The sequence below is a fragment of the Botrytis byssoidea genome, assembly GCF_014898295.1.
Source record: "Botrytis byssoidea strain MUCL 94 chromosome Unknown BBYS_005, whole genome shotgun sequence".
Classification (NCBI taxonomy): Eukaryota; Fungi; Ascomycota; class Leotiomycetes; order Helotiales; family Sclerotiniaceae; genus Botrytis; species Botrytis byssoidea.
In genome coordinates this window covers 1,064,187-1,088,938 of record NW_024065846.1, presented here as the reverse complement: position 1 = coordinate 1,088,938, position 24,752 = coordinate 1,064,187, and the positions used below count along the sequence as shown (strand labels likewise).

Sequence of the window (24,752 nt, the reverse complement as noted above, 5' to 3'; positions counted from 1 at the left end):
TTATATAGCTGTATTGATATAGGAGGTATAAAGAAAGCTTCAGGTATAATACTAATAATAGTAGTATTCTTATATATAGAATAAATACCTATTTTTTCAAAGAAAAAGAGTATATTATATATTGTACAAATTTGAATCTAAGCTTTTTTAAATATAATCTAAAAATTGTGTTTTGTGATTCCAAATAATCCTTTACTTTAATGTAATAAATCATTCAATATTATACTATAATTTATTGAAAGTGAAAGAAAAAAGCTGTAATCAAAAGATTGAAATCGATATATAGAATATAATAGTAAAATCAATAATATTATTTTTAATTTATTACATTTTGATATAAATTCTATATTGATATAATTAGAATAATTATCTATAATTAATAAATAATATTCTTTATTTATTTTTAAATGTATATAATATTGAAAAACGTTTTGAAATTATATAAGGCCAAAAGTATTAGATAATTATTTATTGTTTAATACTTCAAAATAAACTTTATCTCTTTCCTTTATATTATTAATTTATATATTCTATAGATTCTCTGATTTCTTTTTATATAATAGAATAGATGGTAAAGCTATATCATTAGTAGAAATGTATACTAAAAGGTTAATAAACTTTTGAGATTTGTTTTATATTGCTTTTATTATTTTATCTTTTTTATAGGTACTAGCATTCATTATTCTTTTTATAGATTGTATTAGTTCAATTATAAAACCCTTCTTATTCTAATTGTATATATTTTTCGGTAATATATTATATTGTATAATTGTTTTTATCAATTAAATAAATAAAAAAGTAGGGTTAGCAAAAGCTTTTATATAATAAAAATCAATAATAAATCGAAAATAATACTGATTAGATTATAAAAATGTTCAAGATAATGAATATTATTAGCTTTAATATATAGATTATTAATATATCAAAGATATTGATTTTTAAGATATATTGAATGTTTTTTAACAAAATGAGCTATTTAGTTTTTCTCTATAAATTGATTTATAATCTCTTTTACTAGGTTTTTAATTATATAGCTTATAGGAGGTATAGATCTTTGTATCAGTTTGTTGATTTAATTAATTAATCCTTTTTCTTGCTTTTTATTAAAATATTAATGAATATCCTTATAAACAGAGATACAAAAAGCTATTTGTTCTTTATATCGATAATATAATATAGAGTAATTGATATTATAGATTTTCGTAATAGTAATTATATTGGGCTTTTTCTCAGTTTTAATTTGAGCTATTGTTTATTCTAAACAATCTTTTATAACTAATATAGGATTCAATATAAGTTTAATAAATTGATATTTTTGAGGTTAAAAAATTTGTGTAAGATGTGGGGTAGTGCAAGATGTAGGGACATCGGTTAAGGGGTGTATTTATGTACTAGATATACGCAATACCAGTTTTAACAAATAAGAATTCTTGAACAAGTTTAACTGCGATAATAAATTTTGTCACAGATTATCTGCTGCATAAAGATGGGACATTGCTCGAGTTCAATACCATCTGTGCGATTCTACTTGCAATTGCTCTTCGCATGGCCACTCCGCCAAAAGGCATCACGGGGATTTGGCGCATGCTTTCCGTCCTTAACCACCACCAGGTGAACCTTACAGGGCGCAGACCCACTCACAGCCTCAAGTCACCTCCTGTGAACTTTATTACTTCCCTAAATTTAAAGTTCGACAACATGTTGAATCGTGTTTTCTCTCGAACTTGTGTTCACAACTCTTCAAAAAACATCACGATAGTTAAATCATCATGCCTAGAGTTGCTCCTGGCCAAAGAAAACGGGCCTATAGACCGAAGACCAAGACGGGGTGTGCGACATGTAAGTATGTATCTTCAATGCTACTTGGTGTGTCATATATCTAATTGTTGTGTAGATGTAAGAAACAATGATTCTCCCGTGTCTCAATGTAGATAGAATAGGTATATAACTGAAATTTCTCCAGTCCGGAGAGTGAAATGTGACGAGGGACGACCATCATGTCAACGATGTGTATCCACCGGCCGAAAATGTGACGGCTATGCTGAAGAGTCCAGTGACTCTCCTGCAAGCTCCAATTCCGATTACAACGATTACGAAACAAGTACTGCACTTATACAATCACCCTCGTCTTCAGTAATTCTCACTTCTGATCGAGAGCGAGAGGCTTTTCACTTCTTTGTTAATATGACGGCTCCCATGATGGGTGGTTTTGGTAAGGAAAGCTGTTGGTCAGAAATGATTCCTCAAGCTGCACATCACGAGCCTTCCATTCGTCATGCGGTTATTGCATTGGGAGCCCTGCATCACAGCAAAGAAAGGAGTTCTCGTTCTACTTCCTCGAATAAGCTGTTTTCTTCTGCCGAAGAACAATTCCCCCTTTTAGAGTACAATCGAGCCATTAAATGCTTGGTGGAACCATTTGCAAAGAAGGAGCGACAGGCTATGGGTGTGAGTCTAATCAATTGCGTTTTATTTTCTGCTTTTGAGGTCAGTGCTTTTCTACTGGATGCCGAAGCACCAATCAATGTTAACTTGCATGAATTGTAGATGATGCAAGGTAATTATGGCCATGGAGCCGCACATCAGGAAAGTGGTAGTAAGATACTTTGCGAGATCACGTATGATGAAAATTCTCAGAGATACTATCATGATTCGCTCGAGACTTCCAGCTACCCATACTTGCCGATGTCACTTCTTGAAGAATTATATCTGCGCTCAGATTTTGTTCTTACACAAGTAAGTTTGAGACGCTCCCTTGCGGGTGATACAAAGGTCGGACATTAATAAATTATCTTAAAGATGATCGACATTTTCGACCAATCCCTCTACAACAAGTTCAAGAGCTCTCACTTCACAGCACACCCTCCAGCGATATTCACTTCTCTTTCCCAGGCTCGCAACTCGCTCCATTTCTTCTGGTCTCGTTTCCGGATCGATCTCTATAAGCTCAACTGCCAACCGGACTCCCCGGAACTCAACCAGCGTTTCCATGATTGGCAAATGGAAACTATTCAATTCGCCCACAAATGGCTATTCGCCTTCTAGGCCTACATTCTCAAATATAGTGATACCTTTTCCGAAGCTGATAAAATAGGCGCTGCAATTCTACAAATACAAAGCCATTGCGGATATATGAATGCGCATGTACCGCGCGGCGTCAAAGATAACCAAATGTTATGGGACCCGTTTTTGTCCGTTTTTGAGAAAATCATCGTGTTATCAGAAGAGGTCATTTCCAATCCTGCATTCGCCACGACCGTTTTCCAAATAGATATGGGTATCATCGGACCTCTCTATCAAGTCGTAAGCGTATGTCGCCACCCGATCGTAAGGAGGAAAGCCATTGCCTTATTGGAACGCGTGCCCAGTCTTCAAGAAGGAATCTGGAATGCTGGTATGACGGCAAGAGTTGGGAGGAGGGTAATAGAACTTGAGGAGTATGGGATAGAAGATGTGAGGGAAGCAGCCGATATTCCAGATTGGGCGAGAGTTAGTGATGTGGAACCTCAATTCGAGAAGGATGGAAGACGAGTGACACTGACGTACAATAGAAGCGACAGTGCAGGGGGGCCTTTAGTTAGGAACAAAATCACGGAAATTTTTGAATGGTAGAAAGATCTAAACAGAGATGTAGTCATTGGCGAGTTGGAGTAAATATTGCCCCCTCGAAAATGCAAACCAAAAATATAATTTCGCCCCAACATATTGTAGATTGGAACATCTGTTCATATTTGACCGTCTTTCTCATGCAGTATCTACATAACCTCTCACATCCACGCAAGAAATGCTGACCAGGATACCCACATAATCTTTCCCACCCCAAAACGCCATGCTATGTATTTAATACAAAAGAGGGAAGAGTTTGCACATCCATTTATCCGCGGGGAAGATTCACTCAGGGTTCGTTCAACGTCGTCCATCAGTTCAAGCTTATGTCGGGATATTATCGTTCCTCGACCGTCTTGCTTCCCTAGAATTTATCCATCCTATACACCCATCAGCCCCGCACCTCAATAGCATTTATCACCGGTCCTTAAAAACCTTCGGTTTCCACCCTTTCTCCAATTCGGCCTCCCTCTCCAATGCTTCCGCCTTAACCCTCACTTCGCCCTCTAACCTCTCTCTCGCTCTCAGCACTTTACTCTGGAGGTAAAAACTTCCTCCCTTCTTCGGATCATTCGTGTCGAACAATTTCTTGAACCGCGACATTACATCTTCCATATCCATCTTGCCTTCTTTTGGTGGTTTAACATTGAGAATCTTGCAGGCCTCATCTAATGTGAGACCATTGGAGGAGAAACTTGGACCACCCGAAGCAGAACCATTTTGTTGCGCCTTTTGGTATGCTGAAGAGGCTTTCGCTTGTTTCCAGGATTCGGTGAGGGCGCGCCCAAGAACTCGTGAGCCGGTTATGACGACTTGGGTTATGATGCGATGGGCCTTTCATTGAGTCAGTTATAGAATGTTCCCATTTGGAGTGAAAGAGTGGCACAGTTGTAGAAACTGCATTTTGAAGATGTATGTGGAGCTTGTGAGGCAAGACTTGTTATGTACATACCATGATGATGGAACTGCGACAGTCAACAACAGGTCCCAGACAATTGAAAAATGAATTATGGTGTGGAAAAGTCACTCACTGTTTACCAGAAGTCGAGAGATAATGTGAATCTCTAGACTTTTTCCCGGAATAAACTTCCGCCATCGGCCGGATTGGCAGGGATTCAAAGAAATCTATTAATGCATGCCTAATGAGGCTAGTAACCGTCATCAGTCCTCCAGCTAGCTGGTACCCCCAAAAAAGACACCTTAAGATACCTCCGCTGCGAATAACCAAAACAAACCACAAATGCTTCTCCCATTCCACAACGGCTCCGCAACTCTGTAAACCCTATATCGACCAATCTGCAATACAAATTTAGAGCTTCTCATCTTTCCATCTTTTAAAAGATGTCGCAATTTTATTCCTCCCCTCCCCCCAATAATCCTTACGGCGCATCCAACACCGCAGCTCAAAACCTCCAGTTCTACCCCTCAACATACGCTCCCGGCCCCGTCTCCAGTCACGCAACACCACAGGCAGCATATGGATATGGAGCTCCTCCCGCCGCGCAAGCATATCCTGGCGCTGGAGGCGGCGGATTTGGATTCCCAGGAAATGTACCATCGGGGGTTAGTGGGCGGATGGGAGAGAGTGGTGGATTGAGAACGGGGTGGTTGGCTGCTTTTGGAACCGAGGGTTATGATGGTGAACCACCGTTGTTGGAAGAATTGGGAGTGAATTTCGGTCATATTAGGAGTAAGGTATGATTATTTCTCCTGATACTATTCGCTTCTATAGAATGCGCAGATACTGATTTGAATCCATAGACATTAGCAGTGCTGAATCCCCTTGCGCATATCGATCAACACATAATGGACGATTCCGATCTCGCGGGACCCATTCTCTTTTTCCTATTATTTGGAACCTTTCTCCTCTTTTCCGGAAAAGTACATTTCGGATACATATACGGGCTGGCGCTCCTTGGATCCTCTTCTCTTCACCTAATTCTTTCACTCATGTCACCACCTCTCAACACCGATCCTAGTTCTCAGCAACCCGTCGGTCCCTCACATCTCTCTTCTACCCTCACATTTCCACGAAGTGCCAGTGTGCTGGGTTATTGTTTATTGCCATTAGTGCTCTCGAGCGTGGTGGGAGTTATTATGCCAATGGATGGACTAGTTGGGTATGTGCTAACCACATTGGCGATTGTGTGGTGTACATATAGTAGTAGTGGGATGTTCTGCGCGGTCGGCAGAATGAAGGGGATGCGAGGACTAGTCGCTTATCCTTTAGCCTTATTCTACGTTGGCTTTGGAATCATGGGTATTTTCTCAAGCAGAGGGGCTGGAACATTAGGAAAGGTTGCGGGAGCATAAATACATGGAAGAAATTGAAAGGAGATTTTCCGTATATCCAGAGGCGCGTGGGAGGGGAGTCGCGGTTTACAAATGGCACGGGATGAAAGAGCTCAGTGGTAATTTATATGGTGTATGAAATGGAACGGTACAGGTGGGTCAGAAGGATGGTATGGAATGGTTTGGGGTTTGGGATCTGTACAATAGGTTCTTCTTTACTTGTACAGCACATCTCAAAGTACTTGTTTGAGGGATAAAAGCATTAGGGGTGGGTAGCCGAAGCGAACAAATGAATAGGCAAAGAACAAAAATTTATTTCCCCAAAATTCAGATTATGTGCAATCTTCTTTAGAGAATTAATATTGCAAAAATAAAATGTTTACAATTCACACACGCGATGGTATAATATCCCTTTAATCCCCCGTGAGAAATCCGAATCTCTCCTCCCAGATGCCTCATCCCAGTTCCACAATTACTCCAAACCCCATTCCGAAATCCTCCTACCATCCGTCTACTCCAGTCCCATCCTGGCATCATCACTTAGGCCCCAGTCCGTTGCTCTCGGCCTCGTGAAGGGCCTCTCGTCATCTCCTTCCGATTGTAGACTCACGCTACTTTTCCTACTTCCCCTTTCTAAGTGTTCCTTTTTCAAACTACTTTTCTTGCTGCTAAGCCGACCACTTTTATTACTCCGCAAACTAGCATCATCCCGATCCGAGTATTCTGGTGGGGGACTTCTCGATCTAGAACCTGAGAATGATGAAAGTCGCGTATGAGCAGAATTTGAATCTAGACTTGCGGATGCTTGGGTAGGGGTTGGTGAGGGCGTTATTTCCGTGCTCGAAGTTATTTCAACAAGCTCGGCGTCACGGTACCATTTCCTGCGGCGAGTATATCTTCCCCAGCCATCTTGGCCTCGGCGACCGTTTTGCCACTGCAGAAGGTCAGCATTACATGTAAAAGACAAGTGAAAACGACATGATTGCACATACCTTATTGTCATAATATATCCACCCTGTTCCCCCGTCATTCTCGGCTTTTGGTTTAGATCCACCTTCATCATATTCGGCAGCTCCTTCTACGCGCCAGCGACTACCTTCAACCCACCTCCACCTTGCGCCGCCACCCTCTACATCTGGCAATTCGAAATCTTCTTTCGGAGTCACAGCATTCAGATGTTCGTCTGTCCAGGCAGCCCTCTCATATGCAAACAATGATGTTGTCCATCCTAGTCCAACCCATCTACGCTGATTTTCATATAAGATGAATGTAAACTTCACCCCTGGTGCTTCTGGTCTTCTCTTTATTGCTGCGTTTGCTGCTAACGATGCGTCGGCATATGAGGATGCCGTACGAGGTGGTAGAGGAGGCTTATAATTGGTTCCGTTTGTGTTTGGTGAAAGCTCATCTGTTAAATGTAGACCAGTCAAAGCAGTACATATGCGACGAACGAGAGAGGATCTCCATAGTATGGTTCTTGCTATTCGATTCGGACGCGAATGCCAAGTCAAGAAAATTGTTCCCGTTACCAAAGCGATACGTTTCGTGGTAATAACCTGCAAAGGAGGCAAAGTAAGGATAATCCACACGGGTGTGATAAGAAGGATTCGTATTAAAAGTGTTGTAAGTGCCGGGCGAGTTGTAGCAGATGTTGCTGTTCGCTGGGTCGATAGAAAATCCGTCAATTGTAAAAGAGGATCCAAGAGCACATTGCATCTTGACGTGAATATTTTCAAGGTTTCCACGATCTCGTCCAAAGTTTTCTGGTGCTTGGTATTTGTGATTTCGGAGTCGACCTTTTTGTGACCCTTCTTCTGTTTCTCTCCTGTCCAGCTTGTTGACGACAATGGGGAATAACGTCTTGAGTACATCCCCAGTATTAAACCAATAACAACTACCAACGGTCCCGCATATCGCATCACAACATCTCCATACAGTACAAAGGCCCAAAAACTAGCGACGAGCAAGAAGCTCTCCCATGGATCTCCACTCGTCCATGTTATTAACCCTACAAGTTTATTGAGGGGCAATAGAAAAGGATGCGAATATGCTAAAGCTCTTGTAATCTGCGGAGGAGTCGCTAGTAATAAGGGGGACTTGTGATGCACCAAGATAGTTGATCTCTGTTTGTTCGCGGATGAGGCATGTGATAGAGTAACTGGAGAAAATGCAGCTATTGTCGGAGGGTTCGGATCAGAAGGAGTTGTTAAGGATCCGCCATGGTCGTCTTTTCTTAAACTTGGAGTACCAGACATTTGATCCAGCCAAGGAGTATCCTATTGATCTGGTTAGATGTGAGGTCCTGAAGATCTCGAAAGACGGATTGTTGGGAGAAGGCTAAGCATGGGGCAAGATTTTGGTGACATACGAACGCAGCCATTTATTTACAACGTCATTTCTATTAACAGGCTATACAAGGGGAAGGAAATGTAGGAGAAAGATCAACGGACTGCGTTAGAACTTCCCAAAACGGAAATAATGAATTGATATTGATAAGTTGTAGTATTCACGACAGAACAATAGAGAGAAGAGATTTAAAGGAAGTAAAGTAGAGATTTATTAGATGAGGGAGGACTTGACTTACACTTGAACAATGGAAGGAATGAAAAGCGCTCTACTCGGCACAAAATCTGGGGTACAGTACAATCACATGTCACAAGCTCTCAAGTGAATGAATGATCAATGTAACGGTAAGGGCTAGGTATGAATATCAATCAATATGGATTATCAACCTCATGAATGCACGAATGTAGCTCTTTCTCCCGCTGCACGTCACTAGCAGCCAATGAATGAGACTCCAAAATCATCATAGCAAGCTGGAGGTATTGATTTGTACTGATGCATGTGAATGTAGAAGAGTAGCCCTGGAGAAAGGATTCCATGTCGTATAATTGAATCTTTACCTACATGTTGTGCAGCATCGATCAATAATACAATAATACGAGTAATACTCGTACCGGTACTGTGGAAAGCCAAGTTTCACTACTTCTACTCATCACTGGTACGTGCTGCTACAACGTGACTACCTGACTCGGTGGGACGGATGTCCCTTTCCCCGCACCAACCCGCACCGCCTTCGCATCTAGTATGGCAGATTGCCGTACAGCTCATTGGCCGGATTGTCCCATGCTAACAATTAACCGATTCATCTTCAAAAAATAATAATAAGACAATGACGCTCCTGCCCATCTCTCAGGAAACTTTTTCCATCCAACAATTCGATCCTCAACCTCAACCTTGATATTTTATCTGCAAAACATTAATTTAGAATGTCGCGCCAACCGCCTCTTCCCAATGGCCTCCCACCTCGACCTCCTGGAACTTTCTGGGAAAGAGATAGAGATGAGAGAAACAACAATTATCATACACCCGAAAGAAATCGTCGCGACATGGGTCGTGATTCTTATCGCCCTGCTCCTGCTCCTCAATACGATAGTTATGCTCCCCACTCTGCAAACCGCGATCGCGACATGTACCAATTTGGCGGTCACAATCCTCCTCCACCGGCCTACGGAAATTATGCTCCTGGTGTACAACCTCCCCGTCGTCCTTCTGGAGCTGGAGATCCTTACCGTATGAATGATGGTTATCGCGCTCCACCCCCCGCTCCCAGCTTTGATTTCCGTTACGATGCACCACAGTCTATCAATTTCGAAAACTCCGATAGATTTCAATCCCATGGGCAAGGTCGCAATACCAACTCTGGTGGCAACAGAGATAGAAATGATGATCATCTTCGTCGTCGTCGCGAAAAAGATCGACGCGACAACAATCGAGGACGTGGCGGCTACCGCGGTCGAGGTGGTCCAAGACTGGCAGCAGATCGAGTTTTCTTGAAAGGAAAACGCTCGCCTACTCCTGAACTCATGCCAGGTATGAATGAAGATGCCTCTGCTGATGTTAAATACAGAGATGTCGGCGACTTATCCGATAGTGACGAAGCTGAGATGGACATGTCGGATGATGACGATAATGACGGCCAACCTAAGAAGAAGATGGCTCGAACCAGCGCAAAGGCTGCAGATGGCGACAGTGTTCCAAAATGGTCAAATCCTGATCCATACACGGCCCTTCCACCACCAGGCGAATCTGACCGAAAGAAGAAGGATGTCGTCAAACTTATTAGGAAAGCCCGTGTCGCAACTGGTCAAGAAGGTGCTACTAAAGTCGATGCTGCTCAGGACGACTTCATTTCTTTCGACCTCGATGCGCCCGCAAGTATTGATAGTGAAGAGGATGATTACGAGCCTCAAGCTTTCGAGCAATCCGCACCTAGTTCAACCAAATCTTTCAGTCACCTCGAAAACATTCGAAAGTTTGACATGCCTCAGCAATCACAAGATACCGCTACTCAATCAACTAGCATCAATAGCATGCCCATGGATGGTTTCCAGACTCCCCAGCGAGCATCTAAACCATTGGATCTATCAACCGACCCCGCTCTAGGGAGCAGGAAGCGTACCGCCAACGATGTGATCAAGCCTCCACCACTTGTGACTAAGCTAATTCCCGGTAAACCTCCCAAGTCCAGTGGAACTCTTCTTAAAGAGTGGCGTGCTGGACCTGGTGTGAATGATGTTCCTTGGCTTCAAGACCATTCTGATACCTCTAACATGGGACTTTGGTAAGTGATAAATCTATCAACGAAAAATATTTCAGAGCTAATACTACTCTCAAGGCTACATAAAGAAATAATGGACTTCTACTATCATGTAAAACCTCGCAAATTTGAAGAAGTGATTAGACAAAAGTTGCTTGTTGACTTGAGGAACAACTTCCGCAGATATTATCCTGATGCTGATATCCTACCTTTCGGCTCTTTCCCTGCAGGTCTCTATCTGCCTACCGCTGACATGGATGTTGTTATGGTGTCAGATGAGTTCATGGACGGTGGATGGCCTAAATACAGCAGCAAAAGTCATATCTGGCGGGTGAAAAGCAATATTGAAAGAGATCGTCTTAATACTGGCAGAATCGACGTGATCACCAGTGCTAAAGTGCCACTGGCTAAATGGGTCGATGCCATCACTGGCCTGAAGGTTGATATGTCTTTTGAGAACGACACAGGCCTCATCGCAAACAAGACTTTTCAAGAGTGGAAAGCTCAGTTTCCTGCAATGCCCATATTGGTTACCATTATCAAGCATTTATTGGCAATGAGAGGTCTTAATGAGCCTGTCAATGGTGGCATCGGAGGCTTTTCTATTACTTGTCTTGTTGTAAGTCTTCTACAGAACTTGCCACAGGTAAAGAGTGGAACTATGATACCAGAACATAATCTTGGCGAGATCTTGATGGAATTCCTCGACTTGTATGGCAACGAATTCAACACGCGTACCACCGCCATTTCTGTTAACCCACCTAAACTTTTCCCGAAGGTAAGTAATCCTCTCGATCAGTCCTGTCCTGATACTAATATACCACTAGTCCACAGCTCCTCGCGGCCTTTACAGAGATTTTGATAGCCCGAAATTCTCTATAATCGACCCAAACAGATCCGACAATGATATCTCAGGTGGTTCAAAAAACACTCCCGCAATTCAAGAATGCTTTTCTGCTGCCTATTCTGCTTTGCAGCAGAGTATGAACACATTGCAACACGCTGACCTTAAAACTCGTCAAAATCAAAGTCTTCTTCGATGTATCATTGGTGGGAACTACGAATCCTTCAAGCTTCAAAGAGACCACCTTGCCCACTTACATGAACAAATAGTTGGTCCAATTGAAGATGAGTAGTTATGAGTTCACGTAATGTTCAGGCCCAGAGCCGTGTAACACCTAGTTCATTTCTCGGGACATTCTTTCAGGTCGCTGAGTATGCAGTGCAAAGGGGTGGTTGTTTTATTACCAAGGCGTATGGGTAAAGTCGATCAAGATACCCAATTGGCGTTCAATGCACGAAAGGTCATTGAGTTGTAAAATAGCTTCGCAGATTTCATTGCTTCCCTTTATTTTCCTTATTTTGGCAGACTTGAGTTGGACCGGTTCTGATGATTGTCTCAACTGACCACTGACCTTACCCTAGATGATCGACACGAAGTCAAAGTCAAATGCCATGGATCTTCAATGACAAACAGACGAGGCGCTATCGATCTCTACAAACATGACACGAATACATTACATTGCGCGCAAATACAAATTTATTACTCTTTTATGCTGTCCCAAAACAATACTGATTTCAACTAAATAAACTAACTACTAGTGTGACATACTGATAAAGCTTTTAGGAATTCCCTTTCGACCTTTCAGGTAAGAAGGATGAAATGCAAGATCATAGTCTAGTCGGCGATCTTGATCGAGCTCTTCTAGGGCACGTCAAGATCGCGCAACGGCTTGGATTCTTCTTTTTCGACAACCCTTTCTCACTGTAGTCGCGCTTTATGTGCGGCTATGGAGAGGAGTCACAGGGCAAAAAAAGTGCGGATGCGGGAAGAAAAGAGTGAGATGTTAAGGCGGTGGCTTGTTCTATTTGTGGCAGTAGCGATGCGTCAGCTCGCCAATTATATAATTGCTGCTTGGGTAGAAAGGAAGTTACGATTGACTGTTCTGGTTGAATCGGAAGGATTATGCTGGCGAGGGAGGGGCTCGATGACGATTTATTTTCGTTTGATTTGTTATTTTTATTGGGAAGTTGGAGGGGGAGGTTTATCTCGGGATTATAGGAGATGAACTGTTCATGTTACTTGATGGCTAGTTCTTTGAATGAGGAGTGGAAGATGGATTTTGCAACTTTTGGCGTTTACTGATGTTTTGGGGGAAGGGGCGCGGGGGTTTGATAGATCATTCTCATAGTTTACAATTCAGATCCATCGTCTCAAAAGTGATCGCGGTAGTCTGCGCTCTTGGGTAATACAACCGGATGCAGATGTTGAGGAGCTTTCTTCCTTTTCGTACAATGCTCAAACATTTTCAAGCGTGAATGTTGGTCGGTTGAATTCGGCTTCGCTTGGATGTTGTATTTCTAGAGGCAGCATTGTACTTTCAGTGTTAGATGTGTCGGCATGATTTGTTTACTTAATGTTATAGGAAGCGCTACTATTACTATTTACTATGTACGCTATTCTTTATGATGAATACAATTATAAAACAACTAGATCGAGAGGTCGTTGCTAGAGAAGAGTAGATGTGATCTTGACTCTATTTGAGCATAGTGCGCGTGAGTCCTTATATAATTATTACATTTTGAAGGTTGAATATTGGGAAGTTATCAAAAAACAATAGGAGAAAAGAGGTATCAACGAGATTTCACAGAAAAAGATGCAATTGAAGTCTCGTCGAGAGAACGTCACAATATGAGAGTACAGACTGAAGTGACTGAGGATATTTGTATTTACAGAGAAAAAGAAAAGAAAGAAAATAAAGTTAAGAGCCAAATGAGTGTGGTGTACTTCTCGAATAAAGAAGTACAGAAAGAAATTAGAGAAAGAAAGAAATGAAGTATACAAGAGATACCGAATACAATAGCCTAAAGAAAACGCAAGAGTAGAAAAAAACCCTACTCTTCAACTAACCATCTTATAAACTATAGATCTATGCACATTCGAATGAACATTCACAGACATGTGTATCCTTTGGCTCGCCCAACAAACGACCATCGAAACAAGCGCAATTATCAACCGTGTATGCTTTTCCATTGAAGCTCCAGCGAGGAACCTTGAATCCCCTCTTCTCATCGAAGACATTTCGGAGAATCAGTGATTGGCTCCATCCCTGAGCATCGATGAGGACATCTTGGACGAGCCCGTTTCTAATGGCTCCAATCACGGTACACGTGTTTGAGTAAACGGTTGCGCGGGCGTAAGCAACGAGGTTGTTGGGGTTGGATAGGTCGTTGTTGACGGCCATGGTGTTGGTATTCCAGTTGAGAATACACATTTTGGGGTCGAGTTGCTTGATGCACATGGGGGTGAGGGTGTTGGGATTTGTGGAGATAACAGCTGGAGCTGGGAGGGTTAGTGCTGGGGACAGCACGGCTAGTATTGGGAGGTAGTTGATGAGCTGCATTGTGATAGGTTTAGTGATGAGCAGGTTTTATAGTTTGAGATAGTTCGTAGAAAACGGGGGTTTGAAGTATATGTATAATTTTGAAACGTTCGCTTCGGTGGAATCGAAAATGTTGTTTCCAGAAAAAGCTGTCATATATAGCAACGGTGCTAACAAAGACATAAAGCCTTATCAAAAGAATCCCCCTTTTCTCTCTGAGACAAAGCATCGAAGTTTCTATAAATGAAGATTGTTAATAGTTGAAGCAGGGCAACAAGCTTCACAAGTCATTCGTGCAAGTCGAAGAGATTCTAAATATGGGACAAAGAGAGACAAAGATCAATCAACATTTACCTAGTCTGATTGTCTAAAAGTAGAGTGGTCCTATGACGCAGACTCGAGATTTTGATCTCTCTAATTTTCTGCGTGGAATGTTTACAATTCCGCCTAATGTGCAAATGAAGATAGCAAAGATCGGTAGTGGAGGCCGTGAATAAGAGCCTTGGGTATTGAATTACTCTTTATTCGTTGTTGACAACTAATCGTCTCAGGCCCATTAGGCCTATCCAAACAGCTTCCTCGGTTCTAATAGTTCGACTTCCCTGACCAGGGCACACATTTATCCATCTGTCGAAGACATCCTTTGCCTCTACAACACCCAGTTTCTGTAGTTCTCCATCATTCTTCACAGCCACTTCTAGGCCTGCAACGCCGCCAAATACGACTAGTAGGTGCTTGAACTTCCCTACTTTCTGTTCCTCATCATCATATAGATCTTGGGCATCAACGCCTCGCTCGGAGGTTGCAATAGTCATATCATAACCTCCATCGTATCCACATTCTGTGAACACGTCGCTTAGACATTTGGCTCTCCTAACATTCCATCCCCAATAGTAGCCACCCTCTTCTCTTGGCTCTTCTGGACTTACAGCTTCTGCTGTGATTGTGTCACAAGATTTGTCCTTTGCGGCCTTTTCCCCTTCCGCGTCAAATTTCAGAGTGACTCTGTTGTTTGCTGGTATCTGCTCCGCCACTGTAACTGGGATTCTTAATCCTGCTTCCACAAATGTTCCATGTTCATCTGCGCCAGGTAATGTAGTGCCCTCCCTATACATACACCACTCGTCTGCCCTCAAGTGATGTGGTAAATCTATACTAGGCAACGCGCCTGCCGTTCTTAAGTTCTCATGCATTGGAAATAGATGCTTTCGTAAATTTGGAGGTGTCTCTAGAAAGCTGAGTAGATGGGTAAGAAAATGATCGGGATCTGATTTTGCCGTGTACTCGTCTTCCAGAGGCGGCTTCTGCTGAGAACTATGGGATTTAGTGGCCAGATGCTTAGGCTTCTTCGCAGGACGAGCATTGCCATCGTCAAAAACAATGACTTCATCGACGCAGAAAACTGCGAGGGCGCGGGCAATATGACCCGCCATAGATGTTTTTAGATCATGGCTTTGGGCGCTGAAAAAGTCAGCATGATTTTGTCATTGTTATTTGCAAAGGTAAAGTACTTGGCAATAATACTTCCCGGTAAAGCTACACTAACTGTCCAATCTCGACCTTTCTTGGGTTGAAATACAGCTGTAGGTTTAGAAGTATCAACCGCATCAGGAGCGGTCACTTTCCCGTTAGACATTTGTCCATTGGCCGTGGAATTGGCATTCCCAGTAGCATTGGCTTCAGCCTGGCGCTTCCGCTTCTAATATCAAATACGTAAGTATCCATTGACTGGTTAGTGATATCAAAGAAAACATACCTTTGCGTTGGTCTCTCCTCTACCCATTTTTGTAAATAATTTGGAACCTTTGGATTTCTTTCCAAAATATATATGGAGGCGGTCAAAGGTTATCCCGATAAAGCGGCAGAATCTGATAGTCTATGCGCCCGATAAAGAACCAGACCAGACCAGATCTCCACTTCAAGCTTTCATAAGCTCCATCTGTAAGCAAGCAACAAGACAAACATTCTGACGACTCAATTGCTTGACATTTCAAAACTTGCAGGATATTATTATAACAAAAATGGCGGTACATATCGAATCGTCCATGCAGTTTAGCAAATTGCTAGGCTCATCAACTATAGTTGTTTCCGACTGTAATTTGACTTTCCCCAATGCAATGGATGCATATCACTGACATTACATACAGTTTATGCGGACTGGTGCGGACCCTGCAAAGCCATCGCCCCAACCTATGAATCTCTAGCTACCAAGCACTCGAAGCCAAATCGTGTTACATTTACGAAAGTTAATGTAGATAATCAGCAGTCCATAGCCCAGCGATATGGAGTTAGAGCGTAAGCAAGGCCCTTCGATACTCAACTGAGCTCGTTCTCATAACTCTACTAGCATGCCAACCTTCCTCATCTTTCGATCCGGCGCTGTCATCGAAACTATTCAAGGCGCAGATGTTCGTAAGCTCACGACCGCCATCGAGAATGCTGTGAAACTTGCCGGTGCACCAAAGCCATCCTTCTCCAGCCCAGGACAAACACTGGGTGGATCTGCTCCTACGCGCTCCACGATGGCAAGACAATTCAGCTTTGATAGGCTACTCCACGATATTATCGCATTTTTCGGACTCTACCTCTATTCCCTGTTCTCATTTGATGCATATACCGCAGCAGAGAACTCCCCATTCAATATCCACAAGGTCCCTGCTGCACCGGCAGCAAAATCATCCGGTGCAAGAGCTGGAGCAGCTACCCAGGTCGGAAAGAAACTAGGGACTATCGCTGATTTAGCGGGCAAGGACTGAATGGAATGCGTAGAGTTTACTTAGGCGCTATACGGGTGGCGTAATTTATGATATTATCTTTCGGTTTAAACACCGTTATTCTTGGTGCAATCAATTGAGCAAAGTTTATGCTGGAAAATTATGTTCTGCGAGTTTCTTCTCTTACTGGGCAACCTTACTATTATATTTGCTGTTTGGTGTTATCGGACACATGCTTATTCTGTATATGGCGCCGTATATTGCTGGTTGCCGGAATGAATAGGACTGACCCCCTTATTCTCTCGTTAATGGAAGGTTGTGCTATCCTGTCACTCTATTCAATCTCGGCCTTAAAGGTATTATAACCTAACTCCATACTTATACCTGTCTTTTTCTTTGATATACTGGAAAATGGAGATTCGCTGTGGTGAGGGATAAGCAAGCTAAAACGATGTGTTAAAATTAAGGTTTGCTTAAAACGACTATTCTTCATAATAAACCTGGTCGTCAAAACGATCTTTCAATGTGTTTTTTTGAGTATCTACCGGTAGTTGAGATTACGTGGGGAATCCCTACCCCGCCAGCCTGCACACAGCTGGAGTTGTTGATTGTTGAAGTCTGGACTTAAGTCTAAACTCCGGGTGACGTCAAGCCCTCTGACCTGTATCATAAGTGTATATAAAGGCATCAGTTTCCATGTAAAAAGAGTACTTCATTCTAAATCCACTGCACAAAAGATATCAGCAAGCAAAACTACTCCTTTTCCAACATGGCCAAGAACTTAATGAAATACACCAACCTTGGTGAATCTGGCCTTAGAGTCTCCCGTATCTGCGTAGGCTGCATGACCTTCGGCGATCGTCGGGGAAGCTTCAAAACGTGGGCCGTTGAAGAAGCCGAGGCTCTCCCTATCCTCAAAGCTTGCTATGATTCCGGTATCAACTTTTTCGATACCGCAAATGTTTACAGCAACGGAACATCCGAAGAGATTCTCGGTGCCGCCATCAAGAAGTATGCATTCCCTCGTGAGAACATCGTTGTTGCCACAAAATTGTGTGCGCCGGTTGGCAAGAGGAAGGAAGAGGGATGGGAAAATGTACTTCAGTTGGCACCTGAGGATAGAGATGCAAACGGTTATGTTAATGCGTATGGATTGAGTCGTAAACATATCTTCGATAGCGTAGATGCGAGTTTGAAGCGCTTGGATCTGGATTATATTGATCTACTACAAATTCATCGATTTGACCCCCGCACACCGATAAAGGAGACGATGAAGGCCCTGCATGATGTGGTTGAAAGCGGCAAGGTTAGGTACATTGGTGCGTCAAGTATGTATGCGCATCAGTTGTTGGAAATGCAGTATACGGCGCGACTAAACGGATGGACGGAATTCATCAGTATGCAAAACTTGCATAACGCAGCTTATAGGGAGGAAGAGAGGGAGATGGTGCCGAGTTTGAAGAAGTTTGGTATGGGTATGATTCCGTGGAGTCCGATTATGATGGGGTATCTAGCCAGGCCTCATGATCAGGCTGCAGAAAGCGACAGAGGAAAAGCTATGAATGGGAAGTTCATGGGGAATGAGTTGACGGAGGCGGACTTGAAGATTAATGAGAAGATTCAGGAGATTGCGAAGAAGAGAGGTGTCAGTATGGCGATTGTGGCCATGGCTTGGAGCTTGAGCAAGGAGTATGTTACCGCGCCTATCGTTGGGATGGGAAAGATTGAGAGAGTTCAAGAGGCGGTCGATGCTGTTAATTTTGAATTAACCAAGGAAGAGATAGCGAGCATTGATGAGTTATATCAACCTAGGAAAATCATAGGCTTCTCTTAGGTTTGTGATTGAATATGGAAGCGAGTGTTACTATACTGGATTAAGCAGGGTTGAGAAGTGACAGCCATAAACTCAGATCAAATCAATACACGAATTCAACCTGTACCCCCGAAGAGCTTGAATTCATTTATAACGTATGTGTAGATTAGAACAAGTACACGTTCGAAATTATGATTCAGTGAAACACAGTGTTCAGCATACCTCAAATTTTCATTACCCAAAACTTATAACACCAGAATGCTGTGACATCAAAAATATTCAACGACTCGGAATCAGACATATTGCCAGGTACAAGCCCTCACTGCGAGTAAACTATGTTCACCCATCTTGGAACGGAACTTTACTTCCAACTGCTCATCAAATTCGATCTAGTAGGCTGGAAAAAAAAGCTCGGTAGTCGACCGAGAATCTTCAAGTGGTGAATGACATCGGCTCGAGTGAATAAATTTTTCTAGATAATCTTCCAATATCTCTGTCAAATTGACAATGAACATTACATCTAGACTTTCGCATAGCCCTCCAAGTTATCAGCCGAATATTATTGCTCATCAATCAGTAGGGTATCAAAGATATAGTATTAATTTCAGTTCCTAATCCATCATGAAGACTCTGCCATGATAAGTCCTATAGTAATCCTCAGAGCTCCCAGTGGCCCCTTTTCCTTGACCAGTTTTCCGAACATATCTTTGATCTTACTCAAACTCTTACGATCGTCTTGTTTATGCCCTACACGAGTGTCAGTATCACAAAATCCTCGATGAGATGCCAGGAAGACTGGTACTTACAGCTATTTGGCAAGCCTATATCAAGATCTAGATGACTCTCTACATCACCGATCCAGTCAAAACCAATCTTCCACCCCACTCGAATCTGGACATCATCCCCATCAAGAACAATATTAGTCCGGCCCATCTGTCGGAACAACTCCCTTCTCGTCCATTTTCTGGAGCTCTCTTCTCCCTCCCAATCAGCTACTTCGTCATCTTCAATAGCCTTTCTCTTCTTTCTTTTCTTCCCTTGCTTTTCTATACTTTTCCTCCTAGCTTCTGCTGTCCCAAATTCTCTTTCAGCATCACACCAAAACTTTGCTCTCGCTACGGATACTTCGGTCCACCTCCCCATCGCCCAGCACACTGTACCAATATCTTTTACGTGCGGCCCATCACCACTTGCTCGTCGCCGGATAAATGGTCCGAGTTCAGGCTCTGCGTTGGGATCCAATGAATCCACATTAAGGGAGGATATGGTTAGAGAAGAGGTGTCGACTATCATAGAAAGGCGTGCGATGAAAAGTCCAGAAGGATGGGATGCGGAGATTTGATGGCGTTGTAAGGTCGGTACCAGGAGTTCCGTAGCAGATTCGTTGGATGACATGGGCGCAGCTGGAAGGAGAGTAATATTCGATGTGTATGTCAGATGGCTGAATAGTTGCAAATGCGGAAGTGGATCGTCAAGTGCTACAGGAAGATGGGATGGAAGAGGCTTCTGAATTGGTGGCATAACTGCTTGTCGGGCTTTACGCCGTCCAGCAAATGGCAGAAAAAGATTAGTGGCTTTCAAAGCGCTGATTTTTTCTGGCCTGTCTTGTTTCTCAATTGCAGTTGAGCGTAAGAGTAAATCTAGTATCTCCTCAGGGTTTGATGATCTTGGCGATTTTGTACTTTTTGACTCGTAGTGCAGACGTATCCTTTCATTCTCCTGATTCGCTAAACTGACATCGGCTTGCAATTGCTGCAATTCTTTGAGAAGATCATCTCTAACTTTCCTCTTCGCTGCATGTGGATCATGCGGAATCAAAAATCTAGCCGACTTTCGTCTCTTAGCGGGTGGTTCTTGTGATGTGTCTACTTCTGGCGGAGGTTCTGCAAGTGGTTTCAATGGAGATGACTTCATCTTCGCGCCTAGTGCCTTGTTCCTTCTGGCAGTCTTGCTTGGGCTATTGTGTATTCCAACTGGTGCTGTTGTGACAACTGGGTCTGCGATACCACGCTGCGTGGGTGTCGGTGGCAGGTCAGGCTCTTCTGGTGTTGCGGGTTTCTGCCTTGCTTTAGATGGAGATAGAAATGTCTTTTCCGAGAATGTAAATAGTGGTCGTTGTGTTGGCCTAGGCATAGATAATTGTCGCGCTTTACGCTCGGTGGGAGAGTCATCACTCATCAACGGATTTACATCATCGGACTTTGGAAGCTCAGAAACTCGAGGTTCGTCCTCTGGCTCCTGTTGTTGAGGTACATCAATTACGAAAGGGTCATTTGTTTGCAAGGTCCGTAGTTGAGGTGGTACAGGATCATTTGGAGTCGTAGAAACAACCTGATCGGCGGTGTGCGAGTCAGGCACAATCTCTTCTTCTTCTGAAGCTTGAGAGGGTTCGGCAGGGCTCGCAGGCAAAGCAGATTCTGATGATTGTGCAACCTGGGTACCCGGAACACTTCTAGACCCAAAAGCTTGAGAAGAACGAAGTTGACTTGACCCTCGGCTCCTAATGACCACTTCCTCTGGAGCTCTCAGATAAGGCTCTAAAGCTTGAACGGGTACTGGATCTTTCGGCGTAGTTGAAGCATATACAGGTGTCGGTTCTTTGGGTGTCGTTGAAGGAAATACAGGTACTGGGTCCTTTGGAGTGGTAGAGGCATATAAAGGCGCTGAATCTTTTGGAGTGGTAGAGACAGATTCATCCATTTCAATAGACATTTGAGGCACAGTTGTTCCTAAAGCTGGCACTGCAGCAGGTGGTGATCTCCTTAGCCCGGTTTTCTTGAAAGGATTGAAATCCTCTTGCGATTGTTCTTGCGGTTCTACAGTAGGCTGGCTACTTTGCCCCGGTACGGGCGACCTTCTTAACCCCGTCTTTTTGAATGGATTCGCAATTCCCTGAATATTCTCAAATTCTGCCGCGGGCTTGAAATTGCTCCTTGGAGTTTCGGTAGCGATTGGTCGTTTGGCAGGGGAGCTTGACATTCTCCTCGGTTTCGATGCCATTCCACCTCCAATCGATCGAGCTCTCGTAGGTGTCCGAGTAATTGCACCATCTCTGGCTGATCCTGAAATCGGTCGTTCTGCACCAGTAGTAACACTCCTTCCTCTTTCTCGTTGCGGTGTATTTCCCAGCGCTCTATCAAAAGTATTCTGTACTCTCCCTTTACTCGGAGATCTGCCAACTTCCGGTCCTGTAGAAGTGGCTCTGCCGAGTATCTGCGGATTGTGACGTGCTAAGCTTGCCTTCGTTGGAGAGGCAAATGAGGGATAACGCGATGATTGTGAAGGGACGGGAATGCGACTCGGGGTTGGTGGGACATTCGCGGTGGGAATTGGAGTCTTCGAACGACGTGAGGGGGTATTATCTGCCATATCCGCGGGTGTCTTGCGCTATCCCATTGCCGTTTCAATTGGAACAACATGCGTTGTTGTAAAGCAATGTTTACTTTAATTTTGGATCGCGTATTGGGAGGACGCGACGGAGGAATTTCGCGAGACAACTAGAAATATAAAGTTACCACTTCACTACAATCATGACTAAACAGAAATGGTAACATTAATAAATCTTTATCATCTTTTCAAGCTATAACAGTTCTGGGAGGCACTCATAGTCATAATTGAATACAATTACAATTTTGGACCTGGAACGAATGTTGCTGTTTGAATGTGGAGTGAAGTTTCAATACTACTACGGATGCTGACCATTCCAATTCACCAGCGATGACGTTCCTCGAAAACTTTCCGAAGCTTCAATCCCCGAAAAATAAATAATGCGCCCGCCGCCGATTCTTCACCTACGTAGGATTCACCAACCATTTGGAAATCCAACTGCCTCTCTAATGATTTTATGATAACATAAATCCTTTAAATTACTCTACAGAGTATATTTCTCAATACAGCAGCCAAACTACACAACATGGAACAAAGAACCCTACTCCGACTATCACAACGCCTCAAACTCCCATCCTCAATCCGCCAGCTCCCCTCATTTCCGCGCCATGAATCTACATCTAATAAACCAGCCCACCAAGCCCACCCTGTAGGCGACTACTATTCCTTACTCCTCTCCTCGTCTTCGCCAGAAATATCCTCCGCGCCCCCCACTACTGCCTCTCCCTCAAATACGCCTATAACCTCATCTTCTTCCCCTACAGAACCCGCCGCAGACCCCGAACCTGCGATTCTTTTCTCCTCTCGTCTATCCTCCCCTTTAGAACGGCGCTCCGAGATCCTGCGCAAAAGTCAGCGTATAGCAGGAGTGCTCGTCCCGCAGCGCCCAGAAGAACCAGATAATTGTTGTATGAGTGGGTGTGTGAATTGTGTTTGGGATCGCTATCGAGATGAAATAGAGGAATGGGCTGCTGCTAAGAAAGATGCGGATAGAGCGCTGAAGAAAGAAAAGAGGAAAGAAAGTACGGGGATTTTGGCACAGGCGGCTACGAGTATGGATGATGATGGTGGTGGGAGTGAGGGAAATTGGGATATAGGAGGGGATACCGACAATTTATTCGAGGGAGTGCCGGTTGGCATAAGAGCTTTCATGGCGCAGGAAAAGAGGTTGAAGGAAAAGCATCAAAGAGAACGCACGACGGGGTAATGGATATTTCAAGAAGGGGAGGCGGGGTGGAACGGAGACAAATCTTTTCCGCGACTTAGATGGTATCAAATAGAAGAACAAGAGCAAGAAGTACCAGGAGAATATCGGTACACCCGAAGCACCTAGAGATGCTTATCTGGAGTGCAAAATGTTAAGAACCGGGCGCTCACGGCGTAGAGGCATAAGGGAATGCGGTAGATCTCATTTGTGTCTTTGTATCATACTGTAGATAGATCTGCTCAATCACGGATTGGTCTTGTAGAACACACTCTTCACTCATCCCTCGGCACCTTAACGAATAGCACGCCAATGTCAAGAATATCCCTTCAATTATGCGACAAATTTATTCCTTCCATCGAACCTTCCGACTCCGACCCGCTGTCAATATGACACTCAATATCCATTCGCGCTACCTCTCCTTGCCTGAAATACGTCATCCTTCACCATCTAATCGACATCGACACCTTTCGTTCTGAGATCCTTCCTCGCCAACTCAATCTCCTCCATCAATTCGGCATGCGCCTTTGGCACATCGTTAAACGTAAAAACGCCATAGCCCAACTTCCCCAAAAGATACGCTCCGAACGAAACCAACACCCAGAATGGCAACTATTTGCGCAAGAACAATACCAAGTCAGCGATGATATTCTTGATGTGGGCGACGATCGATATTGTGGCTATCGATTTGATCGAGCCATCACGACGGGAAAACAAAGTCGAGGAGGGAGAAGCGGGCGGAGGGAAGGGAAAGGACTCGTATGTCCAATCACCTATGAGAGGGGAGAGAGGAACTTTCTCCCAGTTCTCAGGAAGAGGAAGTTCGGCATCGTGAGCGGGAAGAGATGGTACGGTTATGGTACAAGTAGCCATATCCTTTGCCTCGGTGCGTGCTCATCAAGGGAAAGAAGAGAAGAGAGGAGAGGTGAAGGGTGTAGAAAAGATAATAACACAAACATAACGTACCACAGGAATAACCTCCTCAGAAACCTTTCCAGGAAGAGGTATTAACTCCAAGTAAACTGCCAGGTATAACTAAGTAAAATCCCTCGAATCAGTAATCATTCGTCCATTTCTCTTTCCAATTCCAATCTCGCCCCCCGAATCTGCCGTAACATCCTCCTGTGTGTTTGCAAATTTGCACAGAATAATCCCAACACATGATGACCAATTCACAAAATCAGAGGCAGAAAACATACCGAAGTGACGAGTAAGCCAATAGAGATAGTTTGCTGTGCGCGCGTCATCTTTGCGATTCCGTGTGCGATTGCTCAGGTTCGGGGTTGTTGTGTTTTATAAGGTTAGGGTTTCGGTGTGTGTGATGCGTGTATGAGTTGGCAGTTTCTCAAAGGTGGGCAAAGGAGTGTGGTTCGTAAGGAAAGTTGTGGTTTTGCTTTCTTCTCGGGATTGGGTTGATTTGAGGACAGCTGGAGTTCGTCAGTCGGTCGCGATTGGATTAGAGCCCAAAATTCGACGGTGTCACGTGTCGCTTCTCGAGAATCCTTTCCCCTTTTTTATTATCTTTCTCGGAGGTTGCTTTTCAGATGTATAGGCCATGAACATGATTTTGGGATGATTAGGTTATTTGAAAGGATTTGAAATATTACATATAGTCCATAGGACAATCTTGATTACAAAACTATACGATATATGATAACCAATTCCCCATCCACAAGGGAATTATTACTCCTCCCACTCAGTATCATTCAACGCCCGTTTAAGTACATTGATAGTTCAAGTTAATACAATAGAT

The 24,752-nt window shown here is 43.5% G+C and overlaps 12 protein-coding genes across 12 annotated transcripts; 6 read left to right on the top strand and 6 right to left on the bottom strand.

The window, feature by feature from the left end:
* Positions 1 to 1,769: 1,769 nt before the first annotated feature.
* Positions 1,770 to 3,612, top strand: EAE97_003141 (uncharacterized protein; the record flags this gene model as incomplete). The annotated part of the gene is made up of 5 exons (XM_038873653.1): positions 1,770 to 1,839; positions 1,964 to 2,487; positions 2,548 to 2,736; positions 2,800 to 2,983; positions 3,095 to 3,612. The coding sequence occupies 5 exons, from the start codon at positions 1,770 to 1,772 to the stop codon at positions 3,610 to 3,612; spliced, it is 1,485 nt and encodes a 494-aa protein (XP_038735516.1).
* Positions 3,613 to 3,977: 365 nt separating this feature from the next.
* On the bottom strand, positions 3,978 to 4,561 carry EAE97_003140 (uncharacterized protein; the record flags this gene model as incomplete). The annotated part of the gene is made up of 3 exons (XM_038873652.1): positions 3,978 to 3,986; positions 4,042 to 4,440; positions 4,559 to 4,561. The coding sequence occupies 3 exons, from the start codon at positions 4,559 to 4,561 to the stop codon at positions 3,978 to 3,980; spliced, it is 411 nt and encodes a 136-aa protein (XP_038735515.1).
* A 386-nt stretch (positions 4,562 to 4,947) lies between these two features.
* On the top strand, positions 4,948 to 5,919 carry EAE97_003139 (uncharacterized protein; the record flags this gene model as incomplete). Its single annotated transcript, XM_038873651.1, has 2 exons — positions 4,948 to 5,301; positions 5,368 to 5,919. The coding sequence occupies 2 exons, from the start codon at positions 4,948 to 4,950 to the stop codon at positions 5,917 to 5,919; spliced, it is 906 nt and encodes a 301-aa protein (XP_038735514.1).
* A 490-nt stretch (positions 5,920 to 6,409) lies between these two features.
* On the bottom strand, positions 6,410 to 8,278 carry EAE97_003138 (uncharacterized protein; the record flags this gene model as incomplete). The annotated part of the gene is made up of 3 exons (XM_038873650.1): positions 6,410 to 6,832; positions 6,891 to 8,174; positions 8,267 to 8,278. The coding sequence occupies 3 exons, from the start codon at positions 8,276 to 8,278 to the stop codon at positions 6,410 to 6,412; spliced, it is 1,719 nt and encodes a 572-aa protein (XP_038735513.1).
* Positions 8,279 to 9,167: 889 nt separating this feature from the next.
* EAE97_003137 (uncharacterized protein) lies at positions 9,168 to 11,634 on the top strand (the record flags this gene model as incomplete). The annotated part of the gene is made up of 3 exons (XM_038873649.1): positions 9,168 to 10,522; positions 10,577 to 11,276; positions 11,326 to 11,634. 3 exons carry the CDS (start codon positions 9,168 to 9,170, stop codon positions 11,632 to 11,634), a joined length of 2,364 nt encoding a protein of 787 aa, XP_038735512.1.
* Positions 11,635 to 13,428: 1,794 nt separating this feature from the next.
* Positions 13,429 to 13,902, bottom strand: EAE97_003136 (uncharacterized protein; the record flags this gene model as incomplete). The annotated part of the gene is made up of 1 exon (XM_038873648.1): positions 13,429 to 13,902. One exon carries the CDS (start codon positions 13,900 to 13,902, stop codon positions 13,429 to 13,431), a length of 474 nt encoding a protein of 157 aa, XP_038735511.1.
* Positions 13,903 to 14,148: 246 nt separating this feature from the next.
* Positions 14,149 to 15,664, bottom strand: EAE97_003135 (uncharacterized protein; the record flags this gene model as incomplete). Its single annotated transcript, XM_038873647.1, has 3 exons — positions 14,149 to 15,342; positions 15,393 to 15,580; positions 15,638 to 15,664. 3 exons carry the CDS (start codon positions 15,662 to 15,664, stop codon positions 14,403 to 14,405), a joined length of 1,155 nt encoding a protein of 384 aa, XP_038735510.1. The 3' UTR covers positions 14,149 to 14,402.
* A 238-nt stretch (positions 15,665 to 15,902) lies between these two features.
* Positions 15,903 to 16,637, top strand: EAE97_003134 (uncharacterized protein; the record flags this gene model as incomplete). The annotated part of the gene is made up of 3 exons (XM_038873646.1): positions 15,903 to 15,975; positions 16,029 to 16,176; positions 16,229 to 16,637. The coding sequence occupies 3 exons, from the start codon at positions 15,903 to 15,905 to the stop codon at positions 16,635 to 16,637; spliced, it is 630 nt and encodes a 209-aa protein (XP_038735509.1).
* Positions 16,638 to 17,364: 727 nt separating this feature from the next.
* Positions 17,365 to 18,429, top strand: EAE97_003133 (uncharacterized protein; the record flags this gene model as incomplete). The annotated part of the gene is made up of 1 exon (XM_038873645.1): positions 17,365 to 18,429. The coding sequence occupies one exon, from the start codon at positions 17,365 to 17,367 to the stop codon at positions 18,427 to 18,429; it is 1,065 nt and encodes a 354-aa protein (XP_038735508.1).
* A 163-nt stretch (positions 18,430 to 18,592) lies between these two features.
* On the bottom strand, positions 18,593 to 22,032 carry EAE97_003132 (uncharacterized protein). The gene is made up of 2 exons (XM_038873644.1): positions 19,215 to 22,032; positions 18,593 to 19,155 (listed from the first exon to the last, which is right to left on the bottom strand). Exons 1-2 carry the CDS (start codon positions 21,775 to 21,777, stop codon positions 19,028 to 19,030), a joined length of 2,691 nt encoding a protein of 896 aa, XP_038735507.1. The 5' UTR covers positions 21,778 to 22,032; the 3' UTR covers positions 18,593 to 19,027.
* Positions 22,033 to 22,321: 289 nt separating this feature from the next.
* On the top strand, positions 22,322 to 23,002 carry EAE97_003131 (uncharacterized protein; the record flags this gene model as incomplete). Its single annotated transcript, XM_038873643.1, has 1 exon — positions 22,322 to 23,002. One exon carries the CDS (start codon positions 22,322 to 22,324, stop codon positions 23,000 to 23,002), a length of 681 nt encoding a protein of 226 aa, XP_038735506.1.
* A 447-nt stretch (positions 23,003 to 23,449) lies between these two features.
* EAE97_003130 (uncharacterized protein) lies at positions 23,450 to 24,246 on the bottom strand (the record flags this gene model as incomplete). Its single annotated transcript, XM_038873642.1, has 3 exons — positions 23,450 to 23,611; positions 23,966 to 24,034; positions 24,199 to 24,246. 3 exons carry the CDS (start codon positions 24,244 to 24,246, stop codon positions 23,450 to 23,452), a joined length of 279 nt encoding a protein of 92 aa, XP_038735505.1.
* Between the last annotated feature and the right edge of the window lie 506 nt (positions 24,247 to 24,752).

Bases quoted from the DNA above. Each gene is read 5' to 3' on its own strand.
- EAE97_003132 (XM_038873644.1), bottom strand. From the start codon at position 21,777: ATGGCAGATAATACCCCCTCACGTCGTTCGAAGACTCCAATTCCCACC. The intron at 19,156-19,214 runs GTAAGTACCAGT...ACACTCGTGTAG, and splicing joins TATAGGCTTGCCAAATAGCT to GGCATAAACAAGACGATCGT.